The sequence below is a fragment of the Raphanus sativus genome, chromosome 7, assembly GCF_000801105.2.
Source record: "Raphanus sativus cultivar WK10039 chromosome 7, ASM80110v3, whole genome shotgun sequence".
In the NCBI taxonomy this organism is placed as follows: Eukaryota; Viridiplantae; Streptophyta; class Magnoliopsida; order Brassicales; family Brassicaceae; genus Raphanus; species Raphanus sativus.
Genome location: NC_079517.1, coordinates 14,652,559 through 14,670,594, shown reverse-complemented (window position 1 = coordinate 14,670,594; position 18,036 = coordinate 14,652,559). Strand labels below are relative to the sequence as shown.

Sequence of the window (18,036 nt, the reverse complement as noted above, 5' to 3'; positions counted from 1 at the left end):
TTTGAGTAGTCAGTTTCCTACGTATCATGTTCACATGAATTTTTACGACGGTTAATTTATCGAAGTGCCCATAATGAATTAAAAAGTTACATTTAAATACTACTATTTATTTTGTTTTTAATTAATTTATTTTAAAAAAAAAATCAAATAAAATATATAATAAAACGAAAATATATGATTCATTGAAAAGGAAAGTTCGAAAAATAAGATTATTCTCTTTAAAACATATTTTTAAATAACATATAATACACTTTTGAGGTAATAAAATACTTTCTTTATATCTATATTTTTTACATTAAAATATATATTTGTATATAATATGATTTCATTTTAAAAAAGTTCACATAAACTGATATATGTTTATTGACTAAAATTAGTATTATTGAAATTTTATTTAATTATTTTTTTCATATATTTAGATAACTATAATGTCTTACAATTACCAAAAATTAATACATTTACTTATATAACATGATTTCTTTTTTTCGAAAGAATATATAACATGATTTCTCAAAACAATCATAAATATTTTTACTGGTATTTTTAAGAGATATTAAGAAACTAAATAAGTTTTAACAGTAAAAATATTTTGATCAAATAATTACAAAATATTTCTAAATAGCATAACACTATATACTTTAACGAGGTAAATATATTATATTTTACCATTATTAAAATTATTTGTTTTCTTAATAGTTAGTTTGCTTTTTAATTTTATGTTTTTATGTTTTTGGAACTTAATATAACTATAATCAAAATACCCAAGCATCTGAATTCTCATTTTAAGACTATTTAAAATAAATTTCAGTTTACCATTCTGTAAATATAAGGCTAAATTATTTAGAATTTATAAAATATTATAATTATCATGAATATTGATATGTGCTCATGAGCTTCCAAAAATTTATTAGTTATTTATATATGTAATTTCATATTGATCATTGTTTATTTTCTAATATTTTTTAAAAAATAAACATATAATTTGATACATATAATGAAAATAAGTGCACATTTAAACGATAAATAAAATTAATTTGATTTGACATAATTACAATCAAAATAAATTATATTTCAGTTTGAATATGAAAGAATAGATGCAACTCAATATGCTCACAACATTAGTGACTCTCGACTTATCCAACTTATATTCAAAATCATAGAATTAAATACAATAAGAATATATAATTTTATAATAACAATTTATTTGTTTTATAAATATAAATTATAGGATGACTCAAAACATATTAACAAATTAAAATAAAATATTAGCCAACAGTTACAATTTGGTTATTTTGTAAATTTATATATATGCATGGAATTACCAAATATTATTGTTATATTAATTTATGTAATTTGGAATCGGACACTTTAGTTTATTTTTTATTTTATTCTAAGCATAATATATTTTAAGTTATATATAACTATACTAAAATATATTTACATATTTAAGACAACGACCAACCTAAATGCAAATAAGAAAATCAATCAAAATTGAAAAAGTATTGTAGTTTTTCTTTGTTGAATTCAGAAAAAATAGATGTAATCCAATATATCCAAATAATAATTAAATTGATCGTAAAAACAACCAGCCAAATATATATAATATATTTAAAAATCATATGTCTAATTAAAATAATATAATATTTATTAATTAAAAATTATACATACAAATTATAAATTAATTTAAAATTAAAAGAAAATAAAAACCAATTATTATATTATATTTATTTTATAAATATTTATATTCTTGGATGAGTATGGAAAAATTAGTGAGTAACAATTAGTGAAGAGAAAACGACAAAGACATCGTTGAGAACATCTCTAACACATTGATATTTTCATCTCTATATACTATAACAAATGAAAAAGTGTTCTATCATGTTTCTGTTTCTATCACTATAATAGAGAAATACTATTTATTCCTTTAAAAAATAACATTTTTTATTATATAATCATACTTTTTTATTTTCAAAATAGTTTTTTAATTTTCAAACTTTTATATTTATAACCAAAATAATTATTTTATAGAGAAATATATTTTGTAAGAATAAAATTACATTTTTATTTACATAATAGTCTTTTAATACAACTTTAGTTTAAACAAATTCATAATGTTATGAAAATCTTCTAAAAATTTAAAGTAAATATGGTTAGTTATCAATTTTTATAAATAAAAGGTGCTTTTTATAAAATTAAAATAAAATCTTTTAAGAATATTCATTTATAGAGACAAAAATAAAGAAACATATAGGAGAGAAACTCATCACTATTTTAGATTGGTATTAGTGGGGACTAATGCTTTGGATGAAGTCCAAGCTAGGAGTAGTTTCTCTCTTCCTAAACGAAAGGGGAAGTTCAAGTACAAGATCTACAAGCTCAGCTAGGAGAAGCCCCACCATTTGAGCTCCAGGTGAAGTTGTGCTACATGTACTCTACTGTAAGGTCAGGAACGAGAAGAAGACTCTACATGCTCTTGGTGTTTTGGAAGGTAAGAAAGACCTAACGAGTTTGAAAAAGTTGTATTTAGAGTTTTAAGTTTCCCTCCACTGATCAAACAATAGATAGCTGTGTTCCTTGGAATTTTATAAAATATTTCATTTCATTGATTCAATACCAGCTCCAAGAACATTATTATTATTTTTATTTTCTTATTAAAGAGACTTCGGAGCTACAGTTCTTTCAGGGGTTGACCTTGGGGGCCCATCCAGAGATCACATACTTCTCCTCGGTCTTTGTTTTCTCAAAGGAGTCAAGAGAGAACAAAGCCTTCATGTAAGTACGGACATGTGGTAAGGTCCCGGGCACAGACCAGGTTTTGAAATGGCCAAGAGCGACCTCGAGATAGTGAAGCTTGGGTGCTAAGCTAAGATCCACAGCCGTGACCCTTCCCCCTGCGATGAAAGGACCGTCATGAGACTTGAGATGATCTTCCAGAGCTTGTAGCTCATCAACCAAGGCCTTTTCGGTTCCGTCATTGGAGTCTTTGCTCTTGATGAAACTCACAAAAGTGCTGAAGATGTTGGATCCAACAGAGGCAAACTGAGGTGGGGTCTTGAGAGATGGGTCAGGATACTTGTCGTCGAGGATGTTGACGATGATGTCAGAATCAGGCACCCACTTGTCGTCCATCTTAAGGACTGGTACTTTCCCTTGAGGGTTAATGTCTAAGAACCTGTGAAATCAGCAGTAGTAGTACAATTGACATAAACTCAGACAAGAGACTGAACAAGTAAGACCGATCTTTAGGGTGAGAGAAAGAGACCACCGAGGTTTGTCGGAGAGGTTAATGAGATGTATTTTGTAGGGCTGATTCTTCTCCTCTAGGGTTAGAAGGACCCGTTGGCTGAACGGGCCTGAAACGACAAAACGCTGCTATTAGACGACTGTTTACATGTAGGATTCCAAGATCCAAGAACTAAAAAGTTGCAAAATCAAAGATTGATGCAAAAATAAAACAGAGAGTGAGAGAGAAGAAGTTACAGTCGCCAAGAGCGTCAGGGGCACCAACAGCGGCTTTCACGCAGACTTCGAGAGCCATCTTTAACCCTTTTTTCTTTTTCTTTCGCAAGTGATGGAAGAATAATCATTGAGTCGAGCAGTGGTTTTAAACAAAACTCTGTCTCTCTCTCCTTTAGTTCGTTGACCTAATCAGTGGTCTTTTATTGGCCAACGTTTGAGAATATTATCTTTTCCACGTGTTATTGTATTCTTAGCACGATGTTTAATTTAACGACTAACACCAATGCAAAAAGTATGTCGTGAATCGTTTTCAAAACAATTTTAAATATATACATATATATTTTAAAGTATAATTTAAAAATAAATAACTTTTTATTTTATCTAAGTTTCATCTTCAATTAAATCATAATTTCTATTAAAATATTGGTAAAAACAATAAAACTTAAAATAATAATACAATTTTATTTTTAATATTAAATTTAAAATTTTGTCACTGCACAAGATGCAGAAAAACAACTAATATTTGTTAAAAAAAAAGAACAAATTCAAAAATACAAGTTTGGAAAGGTTTTACTAAACTTTTATAAAAAAAATTAAACGAATTTGCTAATTTTTCTCTTTTGAAAAATACATTTATAAAGAAAAAAAAGTTGAAAAAGAAAATTTAGATTCAATTACTTTCGAACTTTTAATATATATTTATTTTATATATAATAAATAATTTATTAAAATAAAAATAAAATAAAATTATAATTATCATTTACCAATTTAATGAAATATATTTAGGTCATTCTGAAAGCTATTTGATATATATTTTCATTAATCTATATAATTATTAATAAACAGTTTTCTGAAATTCAAATTTTGATCAAATTACCATAGGTAAAATATCTATGTAACTTTTTTATAGTTTATAATAAAATAAAATATCTAAATTAAAAGAAATTTCACTGATTAATATAATTTAAAGGAGATAAATATAATTTCCATTATATTTTCAAACAAGTATTAACAATGAGAGATTTGAAACAAAGTACAACTACAAAACGAGGGTAATTAAACAAACCCATGACTTTTGCTTTTTCTCCATAGGTTTAAAACGACTTGGATGACATGATTGGTTTGGGAGGTGACATAGATCTAAGCTCAGGAGCAGAGCTTGGGAACATCACATTCAGCTTATGCATCAATATATCAGCCCGTGAAGGGATCTCGTTCAGAAGAAACTGTTGCACGATCGGTTTCTTGAACCATTCCATCACCGAATCTCCTGGTGCCCTCAACACCACTTTGCTGACCTCAAAAGGCGACTCAACCGAGCTCAGCATCTGAGCAATCACAATCTTCAACGTCGGTCCTGTCACTAGCTTTATACGCCTCGGGACTACACCGTAGTAAAGCATTCGTTTTCTGAACCTGTGGAGAGTGTGAACCACTGCTATGAGCGCAGCTCCAACCGACAAGTTTCTCACGTCCAGAGACCAAGCGATGTGTTGGTCAAAGACGATGGCTTTTGGGAAGAGTTTGTTCTCGTAGGCTACTTTCCAGACACACCTAGCTCTGTTTATCTGACCCATTAAGACAAGGTAGTTGAGAAGGACGTTGACAAAGTACCTAGCAGCTCCTTCTTCCAGCTCGTAATCAATCCCTTGGTAAAACTCTCTGACAAACGTCAGAACCGGTTGTTTCCTCTGTTCTGGACCTGTGAAGAGACCGCACATAAAGGCGTGAGCTTTGTGTTTGGTAGTGCTGAGGATTGACATTAACTGTCTCTCTTTATCTTCATCTTGGCAACGGACAAGATGGGCGAGGATCGAAGTGTAAAGCACCAAGTCCACTTTTCCAGCTGAATGCACTAATGTCTCCAGCAAAGGCCTAGCTGAATCGTATAAACCATTTTTCATGCATGACTCAAACAACTGCCTGATGATGAAGTTGTTTGTTTTGATCCCTGAAGAGCCCATGAACCTCAGCCACTTCAAAGCAAGATCAACAGAAGCATCTTTGATATATATCATCAGAACATCGCTAGCGCAGACATCTACGGAATACCCCATTGCTTTCATCTCTAGTAGTATCTTCCCAGCAACATCAACAAGTCTTTTGTTGGCGAGAAGTGTAAGAAGAGAGATATAACTGCTCAAACCAGGTCTTAACCCAGCGTTAGTCATGGAGTTATAGATCTTCATTGCAGAGTCTACTTGCCCAGAGCCAGCGTGCATCTCTAACAGACACGAGTATGTGGATGGTGTTGGTAAAAACCCAGCTTTCTCCATGTCTTTGAAGACCGACATTGCTACTTCAAGCTTTCCTGATTTAGCATGAGATTCAATGATCATTGTGTACAATCCGAAGTTAGGTCTATAACCTGAACTCTTCATCTCATCCCAAAGCCTAAGAGCAGTATCAAGCTTCCCAGCTTTAGCATATGAATCAATCAAGGAAACAAACATAGTTGCTGATGGCCTATGACCATAGCCCTGCATCTCCATGTAAACCTTCATCGACGTGTCTAATCTACCAGCTTTCCCCATTGAATCAACAAGCGAAGAGAACACACTAAAACTCGGTCTGAGCTTCCTCTCCTTCATCTGCTGAAAAAGCTTGAAAGCTGCATCAAGACGGCCCGATTTAGCCAAGCTAGGAATGATCAGCTCATAAGTCGACCCATCCAACAAAGAATCAGTCTTCTCCATGCTCTCATAAATCTCAAACGCCTTATACGGCAGACCCTTGTTCAGAAACAACATCATCAGATTATTATACGTCTGCGTATCAATCTTGCATCCACAATCTTGCGCCTTCTTGAAACAACAGAAGGCAACCTCCAGCTTCTCAGCTTTAGCCAAATACTGAATCACTTGGTTATAAGCACCAAGCGAGTGATGATGACTCCTCCCCTCTCCGGAGTCTCCAACCATCTCCTCGAACAGCTTCTGAATCCCTTCGAAATCCTTCCCTTTATTCAACCCATCAAACAAAACCACATAACACTCATCACAAGGAACATACCAAGGCTGCTTCTTAACCCACCTGAACAAACTCACCGCCGCGTCAACATCCTCAACGATCTTCAACGATTGCTTAACGTGAACCATGCTGGGCAAAAACTGGAGCTTGTCCAAATGGGTCTCCAGCTCCGGTCCCCATTTCCACCTCTGCACAACCTCAACGATCTTAGCAACAGCGGAAGCGTTCATCAACGGCTTCTTCAACCCACCGACCATGACATGATCGTCAACCCCTGGCTCAACGGATCTTATCCCTTTACCGCTGTGTATCACGCTCCCGGACTCGTCTAGATACTCCACCTCCTCGGTCCAGACAACACTGGACTCGCTGGCTCTGCTCTCATCGCTACTACAGAAACTCCTATAAAGACTCGGACTTTGCTTAGTTACGGTGTTTCTCGGAACAGAGCAAACAGTGAGGTTATGCAGTAATCGGATGCTGGGGGAGAGGGGATTGGCTAAGCTAGGGTTTAGTGGAGATGGAGGAAGGAATGGAGTCTCGGAGACGGTGGTGGTGGTTCGATTAAGCGTGGAGATGATGTTTCTGGGGATTGCTTTCGCGGTTCTTACGCGGATCATTGGAGAAGATGTAGATGGAGACTATATTGGGTCATGTAATAATGCGAATCGAAGATTTGAGAGAATCCTAACCTGGTGGTCTCCAGAGATGGCGATTCTTCGTCTCTTTTCCTCGTTGGCTAAAACCCTAGAAAGCCTGAGACTTTAGAAGCAGGGGTTTGCTTACAATACAGTCCAAAGGTATCCCTAATGTTTTATTGTTTAAAAACAAAATAAATCAATTGGAACTAAAAAACAATCATCAAAATAACAATTAAAATTACAATATATTGTACTGTGAAAAATATATTCACACATATTCCAAAATAAATATGTTTTAGGTGAAACCACGAATATTTAGAAAATTACTTATACATTTACATACTTTACAAAGATATATTTTGGACCAATTTTCTTTTGTGCAAACATTAATTTCATTCGATTAATAAAGTTTTCCGGATTCAACAACCAGATGGAAATAATATCTATTCTATTAAAACAGAAGTACACTTTAAAAATACCCTTTAGTTTTTAGTATTATTTACAATAATATGCCACTGAGCGTTTAATTAATCTTCTTATATTAATGCTTGTCTTTTTCAGTTATTTAATGTGTGTTTTCTAAAAATTCTTTGTCTTTTTTTTTGTTTAATTAATGTATTTGCAAAACCAAATTCTATTTAATGTGGATTACTTTTTATGATTTTTTATTTTTTCTGTTTAATTAATACATTTCTAAATCGAATTCTAAATAAAAAAAATTGGCAACAATAATTAATAAACCTAACTTATATTATTCATTGTTTTTTTCCTATTTTCTTATATATGTGTGTGCGTTTGGAAATAGTTAATAAACATAACTTTAAATATTTAACAAACATTATTATTTTTAAACATGTAATTATATTTTTTATTATTTCTTAGTAATAACAAAAATAAAAGTCACATTAAAATAATCATTTATATAATATATAAAAATATTATGTCACATATATTTTTCATATAAATAATACCACAATGTAAGTTCAGTATGATAAATGTTGAAAATATAAAATATATAACACCATATATTTTAAATAATATATACAACAATATTATTATACATTATCATAAATTTTGATCCATAAAAAATACATTTGTACGGATATATTGGGTTATATTCTAAAAGTATGAATTATACAATTGATGGGTTATAAAACAAAATAAAATTATTCAATATAAATTATAAATTATTATGTTTAAAAATGTCATATAAACAATTATTTAATTGGGTAAATTTTTAAAATATATATAATCACTTATACAGATAAATACTTATTACAAATTTAGATTACATTCCTAGCTATTTTAACTAATTAAAATTTTCAAAAAAATCTATACTTTTTGGAAATTTTGCTAATGTGATTTAAAATATTTTCACAGTGCATACACCTTTTCTATTTTGAAAATTATTGATACAACTATACAAATTGAATATTCTATGGAATAAATTGTCTATATTTTTATTTTTTTTACAAATGTTATAACTAATGTATCAATTTTTAATACCACACTAACTCATATTTATATATGTTTTTTACTTTTAATTTAGAAATTTATTTTCTAGATATTTTATACATAAATCTAATTATACAAATGTTTGATTTGTTTATATGATGTCCAATAAATATTGGTCATATAATTTACTTTAGAATATATACAAAAAAATATTCGATGTAACTAAGCACATTGTTATTCTTAAATATATGATAATTAGTATGTAATAGTATTTAATATAAACAAAGAAAAAAATAAAAATTGATATTCGCTCGGTCGAGCGGATCAAAATCTAGTGTAATATTAAATTAGTTAATTCATTCACATTATTTCGCATTTTCTAAACACCATTAATAACAGGGTATGATCTTACTAGTTACTACCATTGTAGTAATCAAACGTTGTTGTCCGTAACATTGAATTATATGTTTGTCAAAAAAAAAACATTGAATTATATTATATAGGTACTTATTATATACTTCTTATTTCCTATTTTCTCTTCATTTATTCTGCTAGCTCAGCTCAGAACTACGCCGTTTCACGGTGAATAGAACAAAGCTTGAAGCCTTGCCCAAACTCTATTAATCTGTCAAGTGTCAACCTCCAGGACTTCTGTTCCACGAAAGGTACGAGGGATCTCCGAGTTGCCTGAAACCCATAAAATAACAAATATCATTTCACTGTACACAAAATCTACAAGCTTTTCATGGAGAATACATAACAATGTTCTTAACAAAATGATGAAGAAGGCTATTCATGAGAAAGTAAAGTACCTTGGCTTAACTAGATACAATACAGAGAATGTAACGGCCAGGAACAAGCAGATGCTTCCCACAGTAAGGTAAGCAATCCCGAGGAAGTCGTTCCTTCCACCGAGCCAGCTAGTTGTTGATAGCACTAGCTTCTTCTCACCATTAAAGCTGTAAGTGTTGTAGTTGTTCTCCAACAAGACCGTTATGGTATCCCCTGTGTTCAGGTCCGTTTCAATCTTCCCATACAGCTTCCTAAATATTGGCAAAGCCGCGGTTCGCATCCACACTATCAGGTCTTCTTGCTCACTCAACTGCACAAAACACACTTACAACTGTTAATTAACATCCCATTTAGAAAGAATTTAAAGTGATCATATGACCGGTTCTGAGCACAATCGGATGAAACATTTGTTCTGACCACTAAATTTTAAAGAGGTATTATGTGACTTCTAAAATATTGAAACTTTTCTAAATTTAAATTAACCTAAAAATGTTTGTCTCCTTAAATCTCAGATCCGGCAATGAAAGTGTGTTTTTTTTTTATTACCGGTTTCTTGGCATCAAGAGTTCCACCACCAATAGGAGCACCTGTCTGGAAGTTTTTAGGGTAGACATTTTTCCCAAACTTGCTGTCTCTGTCACTCTTCCATGAGATGTCTTTCTTATTCACAAGAAGCTCTTGGCTATTTCTTGAAAATTTGTAAGTATCATTGAACAAACTCCAAGCAACAAGACCGCATGGAACAATTGGATGTCCAGCCACACTATCCTCAGGTGCACAAGTCTGCACATCATTCTCTGCTTTTGGATTTCTTAGCTGTGCATCGTTTCGGCTTTTCACATACCTACACATATATAATCATCAAGCAGAGTTGTAACTGATACCACCAACACATATTCATGACGTGAAGCCCTCTTGACAGTACCGTCTATGGTTTTGGTAGTAATTCTCGAGTTGGTAGTATACATAGATAGGATGCTTCATAGTTTTCGTGACCTGCAGAAACAGAGACAAGTTTGTGAAGCAGCCATAGCTAACAGATACAACCCTATCTAGAAGAAGATGTTGCCTAACCGTTATTGTTCTGTTACACATTTTATTTCCTTCACTCTGTATATACGCGACCTTGTTGGCCCTGGAAGATTCTGGAACACAGTCTGTGTCATATCTATCAACAATCTCAACGACCTTCATGTATGATATAATGAAACATGTGCTCAATACATAATCTAGGAAACAAAGATGAGAAAAAAAAGACAGGTAACATTCGTTTAATTCACATACTCCCTGAGAAGCAAACAAGCAGATGACTCCCAGGGGAATGAAGACAACCCCAGCAGCAAGAAATGTCAAGATCACCTGCACATAGCAACGAGAAGTCAGAAGACAGGAAAAAAAATAACATTTAGTGTGACATAACTGAGATGGAACTCACCCAGCTTGGAGTAAGAATTGGCTTGCAAGCTGGAAGCTCCTGCTGAGTAAATCTTGAATCTGGTAAAGGAATATTTTGAGGATAACACAACACTCGTTAAGAACAGAGAAAACCCAAAGTCACTGTGCGAATATGGTAAACTTTACGAACAAAAGCTATACAGTAAATTTCAACATAAAATGAAATTTTCGTCCAGGACGACGAGGATAGCTTAAAGATAGATTCGCCCCATGATACGAAACATTGTAGTGATCAAAAGGCATACAATCATCATGGTAAACAAAGAATAAAGTTCTAACTTTCTGTCTACGTGATCGTTCTTGGGAGAAAAACAAGAAATGCATCAATGTATGTTACGGCATGAGAAAAAAAAATGTGAAAATTAGGGGCTATAGATAGATGACATTTTGGTCGCTTGGATGTTTTCTTTACACCGGAAGGCTCAGACGACGATCCTCCTCCTCCACCAGAACTCATTGTCGAACCAAATCAAAGGATGCTTTTCTTGGCAATTCTGAATAGAATAAACGATGGAGAAAAACAGATCCGACTCTAATGGTGACGAAGAATGTTAGGTTAGCTTAGGTTAGGTACGAGATGATAAAAAAGAGCAATTATTTTTGGGGAAAATGGAAACTTTTGTGAGTACTATGCGGAGGAGCCAAAACGTGTACAATATATTTTTTAAACCGTATTCTTCTGTTGTAGCGTTTTTCCTTCTCTGTATGTCTACCATACTATACTAGTAGTAGTGAAACGCTTCGTCTGTGGGCTCTATGACCGTTCACTTTTCTCATGGGTCCTACTATCCAACCGACGACTGGTGTGTTCTATTTTTTCTGATAAAGTGAATTATTTTTCGACAAGTCATTCATAATTTCATACACTACTAGCCATAGTTTAAACATGCTTAGAGATATTCTAAGTAATTTCTCTTTTAGATATGACCAAAATAAATAAATATACTTTACTGATATAGATAATCTTTTAATCTTTTCAGCATAAACTACCATATATCATAAATTGAGATTTTACAAGCAGATTTTAGGCATGAACTATGTTTGTATGTATGATGTATACCACCATCGATCTTTGGTCTACTAAATTTTGATACCCTCGTGGGAGGGAGAAGATATGAGAGTTTGTAAGTTTCGAACACATATAAATTCTTTCCGTTGTAACATGTGATCTGGTTTTATCGATCCATCTCTTAAGTGCTTATATCGTCAATGTGGCTGGACCGAAAGCTAGTTTTTAACAATGATTCTGATGTGATCATGAACTCTTTAAACATACCATTTATTTGGGAGTTCTATTTTTTCTGTATTATTCATTTGCATATGATTTTTCTACACAAGGTGTATATAATGTCGCCATGGGAAATGCTCCTGAAATTGGGGATGCTTTGCTTACGAGTTCACAGGTTTCTCTAGCCATCTTTGTGCAGTTTTTGTCATTTGTATCTCTGACTTTTCATGATATAAGTAACCGTTTCATTGACTTTTCTTTTGTTTCTTGTGCTAGTTAGATGAGGAAAATCACGTTTAAAGGATCAAAAGAACTTGGGAAGAAGTTGATGCCAGGTGCTGCCCCTACTGTCAAGAAGGTATGCTTAAGCAACAATATCATACGTTATATCAAAAATGTTTTCCAGATCAAATATCGCTGCTACTTTTCTTTTTCCTCTTGGTGTAGGTTTCTCTAAAACTCAGCAATGTATCTTCCATAATATTTGACGATGCAGACCTGGATGTAGCAGTAAAAGGAGAGGTAAGTGATAGTCATGAGTGTTAAGGCATTGCTTTATCGACAAGTTGCAGTAAAAACATGTTTTTTGTTACATGTCAGTAACGTATTATAGAGTGTTAATAGTCTTGCTCAGGTAGAGTCATTCGTACATGATGCTATTTCCAAGGTTTGTGTTTCCCTTATGCATCCTTGTTAAGCAGAGACATTCATATTTTTATACTTGTACGCAATTCAGCAAGAAACATTTCTTGTATTTACCCAATTCATACTAACAAGTGGTATAAGTTTATGTATTTGTTGTTGTCTTCTTAAAGGGAGCAAAAAACATTCTCGGCGGTAAAAAGCACAGTCTAGGGATGACGTTTTTTACCATACTTTAATCTGTGATGTTGTCTAAGTAAGTTCTTAATGATTCAGAGCTTGTAGTCGAATAGCATTCTGTATCTTTAAAGAAGGAATTAGAAACATCTAGTGTTCCTTGCATTTGTTTTATCAGGAAAAAAAAACTGGTTAGCCTTTGTTAGGGAGCAGTTTTCAGATCCGTAGTAGCTCACTTTATTCGGTTTAGAACCGAGAAGGACGCAATCATATATCCCTAATGACAATTTTGCAAGTATGTTCATGTAATCTTAGTAACCTTTTTGCATATATCGAAAATAATGGAAATGACGAAATATGCATGAGCAGGACTTGCTGCTTATATATAGTCAAAAACAGTGTCCAACCAGGTGTGTCTCTAAAGTACTTGAATATGGACTTGTAGGGGTGAACAAAGGACTCATATCAAAAGAGGCAAGACTAAAATTGGACGAAGCACATCTTCCAAATTATAGCCACACGTTTGCTTACATCTGTTAACTCCAGGGAGTGAAGCAGACTTGTCTTGGAAGGGAAGGATCAAAGTACGGTAGGGACGAATACCCTTAGGTAACTCAGAACACTCGTTTCTCTCATGACAACCTACGCTTCATCTTAGCGAATCAACTTGTTTAGAGATTGAATTGATTATGATATTAGAAATCTCACATGAAGATGTAATAAAGTGTGCAAGTCTATAGATGGTTATGTACAAAGTGTTCTTTATATTTGGCTTGTAATGTTCATTTGCTTTCAACTTGTTTAAGTGATTTTTTGTGTATTATTCGGCAAGTTTTGATTTGTATATACTAAAAAGAGAGCGGTCTTGTTTTTTGATCACAATTATTAGAAATTCCTACAAAAAGATTTTTTCATCATCCCCTATATATTAATTGAGAAACATTTCGAAAATTAGAACCTTAGTTTTGTATTAATTAAAAAAAGCTCATATTCTACGTGTCATTCAATTAGAATGTTAATTAGGATGACGTGTCAGCTGGAGAATCAATTAAGAAATTGGTGAGTCCATAAATTAAATGCTAGAGAATCTTATAATAAAGAGATGTATGTGGCACAGATATAACGACGACATACCTTATATTAAACGTACAAACTTATGATTTGTATTTGCATTTACGGTGTTGTTTATTATTTGTATATGGCGCATGTATATAACTCTGATGTAAACGTATGCGTATTCTACGCAAGTTCAGTTGACAACAACAACTTCAACATTACTCACTTTAATCGAAAGCCAATATAGCCATTGTGTTTTCTAAGTTTTTGTATTTTGTTTACCATTATAGCCATTGTAGGATGTCACTAAAGTGCTGTAATTACAGGGATTTGGAAAAGATAAGAAGTTGGCCGATTTATAATTTTAATTAGAATCGAACCTTAGGGATGGGACGGATCGGGTATCCGAGGTATATTAGAATATCCGAATCCGGATCCGGGTCCGTCAGATCTGTAAAAATGCTACCCGGATCCGGGTTTGGACCATCCGGATATTCGGAGTTTGGATATCCGGACTAAAATCTAAATACCCGCGAATATCCAGATCCAAATGTTTTTTTTCAAAATTAAAAACTTACTAATTGACCATTTATTTAGTCTATTTAAAATTATTAAAAAAAGAAAACTGAAAAATCATTGAAATTTAATAAAACTAATATTTTAGTTATTTTATATATAAACTATATCTGGTATACATATATAAATATAATTATATTTTAAATATATAATAGATTCGGATCCGGATACCCGGACCTAAAATTTTATTTACCCGGATCCATATCCGGATCCGCCAGATCCGGGCTCTATAGATATCCATTTTTCGGACCGGATCGGATCGCAGATCCGGATTTTAAATCCCAAGCCTACCGAATACTATTGAAGTAGAACATTCGGTATGTATAAAAAAATTATGTCATCGAATTATGTATGGAATATAAATTTTCGTAAACCAGCATTTATACATCGAATTATATAAGTTATTCATGTGTAAATTATGTGTGAATGATATTTTCCTTATTATACGATTGACTAATAATAATGTACGTGTCTTATCGTATAACGGAAAATATATTCGCCTTGATACACAATTCAGAATGATGAAAATACGGAAAGTTATATTAAATATTCGAAAACTTTTTCCCCAAGGCAAGATTTATAAATATATGGGAGTCAGTTGAGGAAAACTAAATTGATTACACTTACACAGAATTAAATTATTCTTTGTTTAAGTTATTAAGGTACCAAATTGGATTAGTGGTATATAAATGTAGGGTATTAGAGTTCGAAGAAACAAATTGTTAACATCCAACCCATGAATATTTTTTAAATAAATTATCGACTATATGCAAAACAAATTTTCAAGTTACAAAAAAAAAGCAAAACAAATTTTCAAATTGAATTGAACAGATAAAAAACAAAATCTCCTATATATTAAAGGAGAAACATTTTGAAAATAATTACCTCAATTTTGTAGTATTTAAAAAAAGTCTCATTGTCCACATATCACTCAATTAGGATGCTAATTTATCCTATGTGTCATGCTTAGATTGAAATTGAAAAAGTGAATGATCCAATTTAATTTATTTATTTTCTTTCCTTAAATAAAACCTACGGAATTACCATAAATGACTAATATACATATACGACAATTAAAGATTCTAATAATAAAGATTTGATAAAAAAAATTATCTACTCCATCATTTTTTTTTTAATTTTATATTATTAAAATAAATTAAACAATAAAATTAGCTACAAAATTAAAAATTTAGATTTTTTGAATATAATATATTTTGAATTTAAAAAAGACAATAAATGACTAAAACTATTAAAATTATTATGTTAAAATTAATGATCAAAAGTTTAACATTTTTATTATAAGAAGATACACATGATTTTAAAATCATATGAGTAAAAAGTATCATTTAATAATAAAACAAATATATATATATAGATTAAAATATATACCATATAAGATTACATAAATATTTTAATATTAAAACTTTCAATTAATTTTCAAGAAAAATTATAAATTATAAACTTATTATATAAGCGCTGATCATAGAACCATATGATTATGAAGTCTCATTTAATAAATAACTATATAAAATATACTATTCTTAGAAAAATATGTTGGTCTATCTAAACTTATATTACACTTTTAATTAAACTAACTATCGAATTGATAAATAATGTACAAAAAAACAATCTCGCACTTTCCTTAAATAAAAGTTACGAAATTACCTAATATGATTAACGTATGTATATATGAAAATTAATTATTCTGAATAATAAATATTTAATAAAAAATGTATCTTGGTTCTTTATTTATTTATTTTATATTATTAAAGATATTAAACAATCACACTAACTATATAATAAAAACATTTAGATTTTTCTTAAATGTTATATTTTGAATTTTTGAAAACGTCTATTAATTATTAGAAATTTGAAGATCCCACTTTGAAAATTTATGATCAATAGCTTAATTTGTTTTGCTATAATAAGATACAAATGATCATAAAATTGTATTAATATGAAATTTTATTAAATAAATATTTAAATTAAATAACTTTCCTTAAATAAAAGCTACGAAATTACCTAATATGATTAACGTATATATGAAATTAATGATTATGAATAGTAAATATTTGATAACATTTTTTTATCTTAGTTCTTTTTGTTTAATTTTATATTATTAAAAGATATTAAATAATCACAATAACTATATAATAAAAACATTTACATTTTTTCTTATATGTTATATTTTGAATTTTTCAAAACATCTATAAATTATTAGAAATTTGAAGATCCCACTTTGAAAATTTTGTGATCATTAGTTTAATTTGTTTTGTTATAATAAGATACAAATAATCATAAAATTGTATTAATATGAATTTTTATTTAATAAATATTCAAATTAAATCCTCTGTATATATATATACTAACGATTTAAAGCAACAAGATTGGCTGCATCAATTTAATCGTTCAGTTGAAATCTTTCAAAACTATATGGAAGACTAAAGTCAAAGTAATTCGATTTTGGAAATAATATGTCTTGGTTCTAAAATCATTAAAATGGTTCTTAATTATGTGAAAGTTAAATATTAAAAATTTGTAGAATATGTTTTGGAATAAAAATGGCTTATTGACCACATTACAGTTTTTATAGATATAAACAGGGTGATAAAAAATTTAAACCCAAATCGATCAGGCTCATCATAAATTCAAAATAGATTTCGGTCCGCAATTACAATTACAAATGTTCAGCCCAACATATCCCCTATATATTAAATCATTTGAATCACTTGAACTATAATTAAGTAACAATTTACTACAACTAAGGCTTCTTATTTTCTTAGTCTTTTTTTTGATCTTTTTGCTTTATCTTAACAGTAACTAAATTGAAGTAAAGATTATAAATTTGATGGAGAACAATTAGTTGAAATTCTTTACAATTATTTTTTATCTTTAAACAAACATAGTTGTGTTCAATCGAAGACATATTAATTTGATGAACACTAAATATGGAAGAATAATAAAACTTTTCTTTCATGCTTCTGTTTTGTTTTTATTTTTATTTTTTAAATTTAGAGCTTTGATATTAATTTTAGATTTGATTATTTTATTAGATGATAGAAGCATTTTTTTGTTTTTTATTCTTATATTTAAATATATAATATTTTTAATAAATGATTTTTTAACAACATGACTCCAAAATTCGTATAATATATAATATGATGTCAAACTAAATAATTTTGTTTTTGATATAAAACCGAATAAAATGCAAACCGACGGTATATAAACTAAATTGAACCAAAGTAAATATCGTTTTAGAATATTAGTTATATTTTACAAACCAAATACCGAAAAAACCGAACCGAAACCAATCTGATATTCGGATTGAAAACCCCTAATCCAAATAAAACCAAACTATTATTTCATTCTCCAAAACATAATTAAAAATATTATTCATCCCGCGCAAGGCGCGGATCTTATCCTAGTATCTTATTATAAACACTTATACTTCTCATGTACCACAGGGTTATAACATTCAGTTAATTTCTGTTTAAAAAGCATTCTACCGTTTGTTCAAAAAAACATTGTAACAGTCTATCAAATTTGAGAGATTGATTCTAAAAAAAAACTTTAAATGGTCTAATT

General features: G+C 30.6%; 3 protein-coding genes across 3 annotated transcripts; all 3 read right to left on the bottom strand.

Moving 5' to 3' along the window:
- Nucleotides 1-2,580: 2,580 nt before the first annotated feature.
- Nucleotides 2,581-3,640, bottom strand: LOC108816015 (glutathione S-transferase DHAR1, mitochondrial-like). Its single transcript, XM_018588566.2, has 3 exons — nt 3,481-3,640; nt 3,263-3,353; nt 2,581-3,172 (listed from the first exon to the last, which is right to left on the bottom strand). The coding sequence occupies exons 1-3, from the start codon at nt 3,536-3,538 to the stop codon at nt 2,680-2,682; spliced, it is 642 nt and encodes a 213-aa protein (XP_018444068.2). The 5' UTR covers nt 3,539-3,640; the 3' UTR covers nt 2,581-2,679.
- A 789-nt stretch (nt 3,641-4,429) lies between these two features.
- On the bottom strand, nt 4,430-7,223 carry LOC108818247 (pentatricopeptide repeat-containing protein At1g79490, mitochondrial). Its single transcript, XM_018591149.2, has one exon. It carries the CDS (start codon nt 7,047-7,049, stop codon nt 4,554-4,556), a length of 2,496 nt encoding a protein of 831 aa, XP_018446651.2. The 5' UTR covers nt 7,050-7,223; the 3' UTR covers nt 4,430-4,553.
- A 1,691-nt stretch (nt 7,224-8,914) lies between these two features.
- On the bottom strand, nt 8,915-11,403 carry LOC108815483 (ALA-interacting subunit 5). The gene is made up of 8 exons (XM_018588071.2): nt 11,157-11,403; nt 10,753-10,811; nt 10,602-10,676; nt 10,392-10,505; nt 10,243-10,313; nt 9,864-10,161; nt 9,338-9,627; nt 8,915-9,212 (listed from the first exon to the last, which is right to left on the bottom strand). The coding sequence occupies exons 1-8, from the start codon at nt 11,227-11,229 to the stop codon at nt 9,161-9,163; spliced, it is 1,032 nt and encodes a 343-aa protein (XP_018443573.2). The 5' UTR covers nt 11,230-11,403; the 3' UTR covers nt 8,915-9,160.
- Between the last annotated feature and the right edge of the window lie 6,633 nt (nt 11,404-18,036).

Excerpts from the sequence above, each read along its gene's own strand:
- LOC108816015 (XM_018588566.2), bottom strand. The coding sequence starts at position 3,538 with ATGGCTCTCGAAGTCTGCGTGAAAGCCGCTGTTGGTGCCCCTGACGCT. Across the intron at positions 3,354-3,480 it reads CCCTGACGCTCTTGGCGACT|GCCCGTTCAGCCAACGGGTC; the intron begins GTAACTTCTTCT and ends TTGTCGTTTCAG. Across the intron at positions 3,173-3,262 it reads CTCTCCGACAAACCTCGGTG|GTTCTTAGACATTAACCCTC; the intron begins GTCTCTTTCTCT and ends CTGATTTCACAG.
- LOC108818247 (XM_018591149.2), bottom strand. The coding sequence starts at position 7,049 with ATGATCCGCGTAAGAACCGCGAAAGCAATCCCCAGAAACATCATCTCC.
- LOC108815483 (XM_018588071.2), bottom strand. The coding sequence starts at position 11,229 with ATGAGTTCTGGTGGAGGAGGAGGATCGTCGTCTGAGCCTTCCGGTGTA. Across the intron at positions 10,677-10,752 it reads CAATTCTTACTCCAAGCTGG|GTGATCTTGACATTTCTTGC; the intron begins GTGAGTTCCATC and ends TGCTATGTGCAG. Across the intron at positions 10,314-10,391 it reads TGTGTAACAGAACAATAACG|GTCACGAAAACTATGAAGCA; the intron begins GTTAGGCAACAT and ends CTGTTTCTGCAG.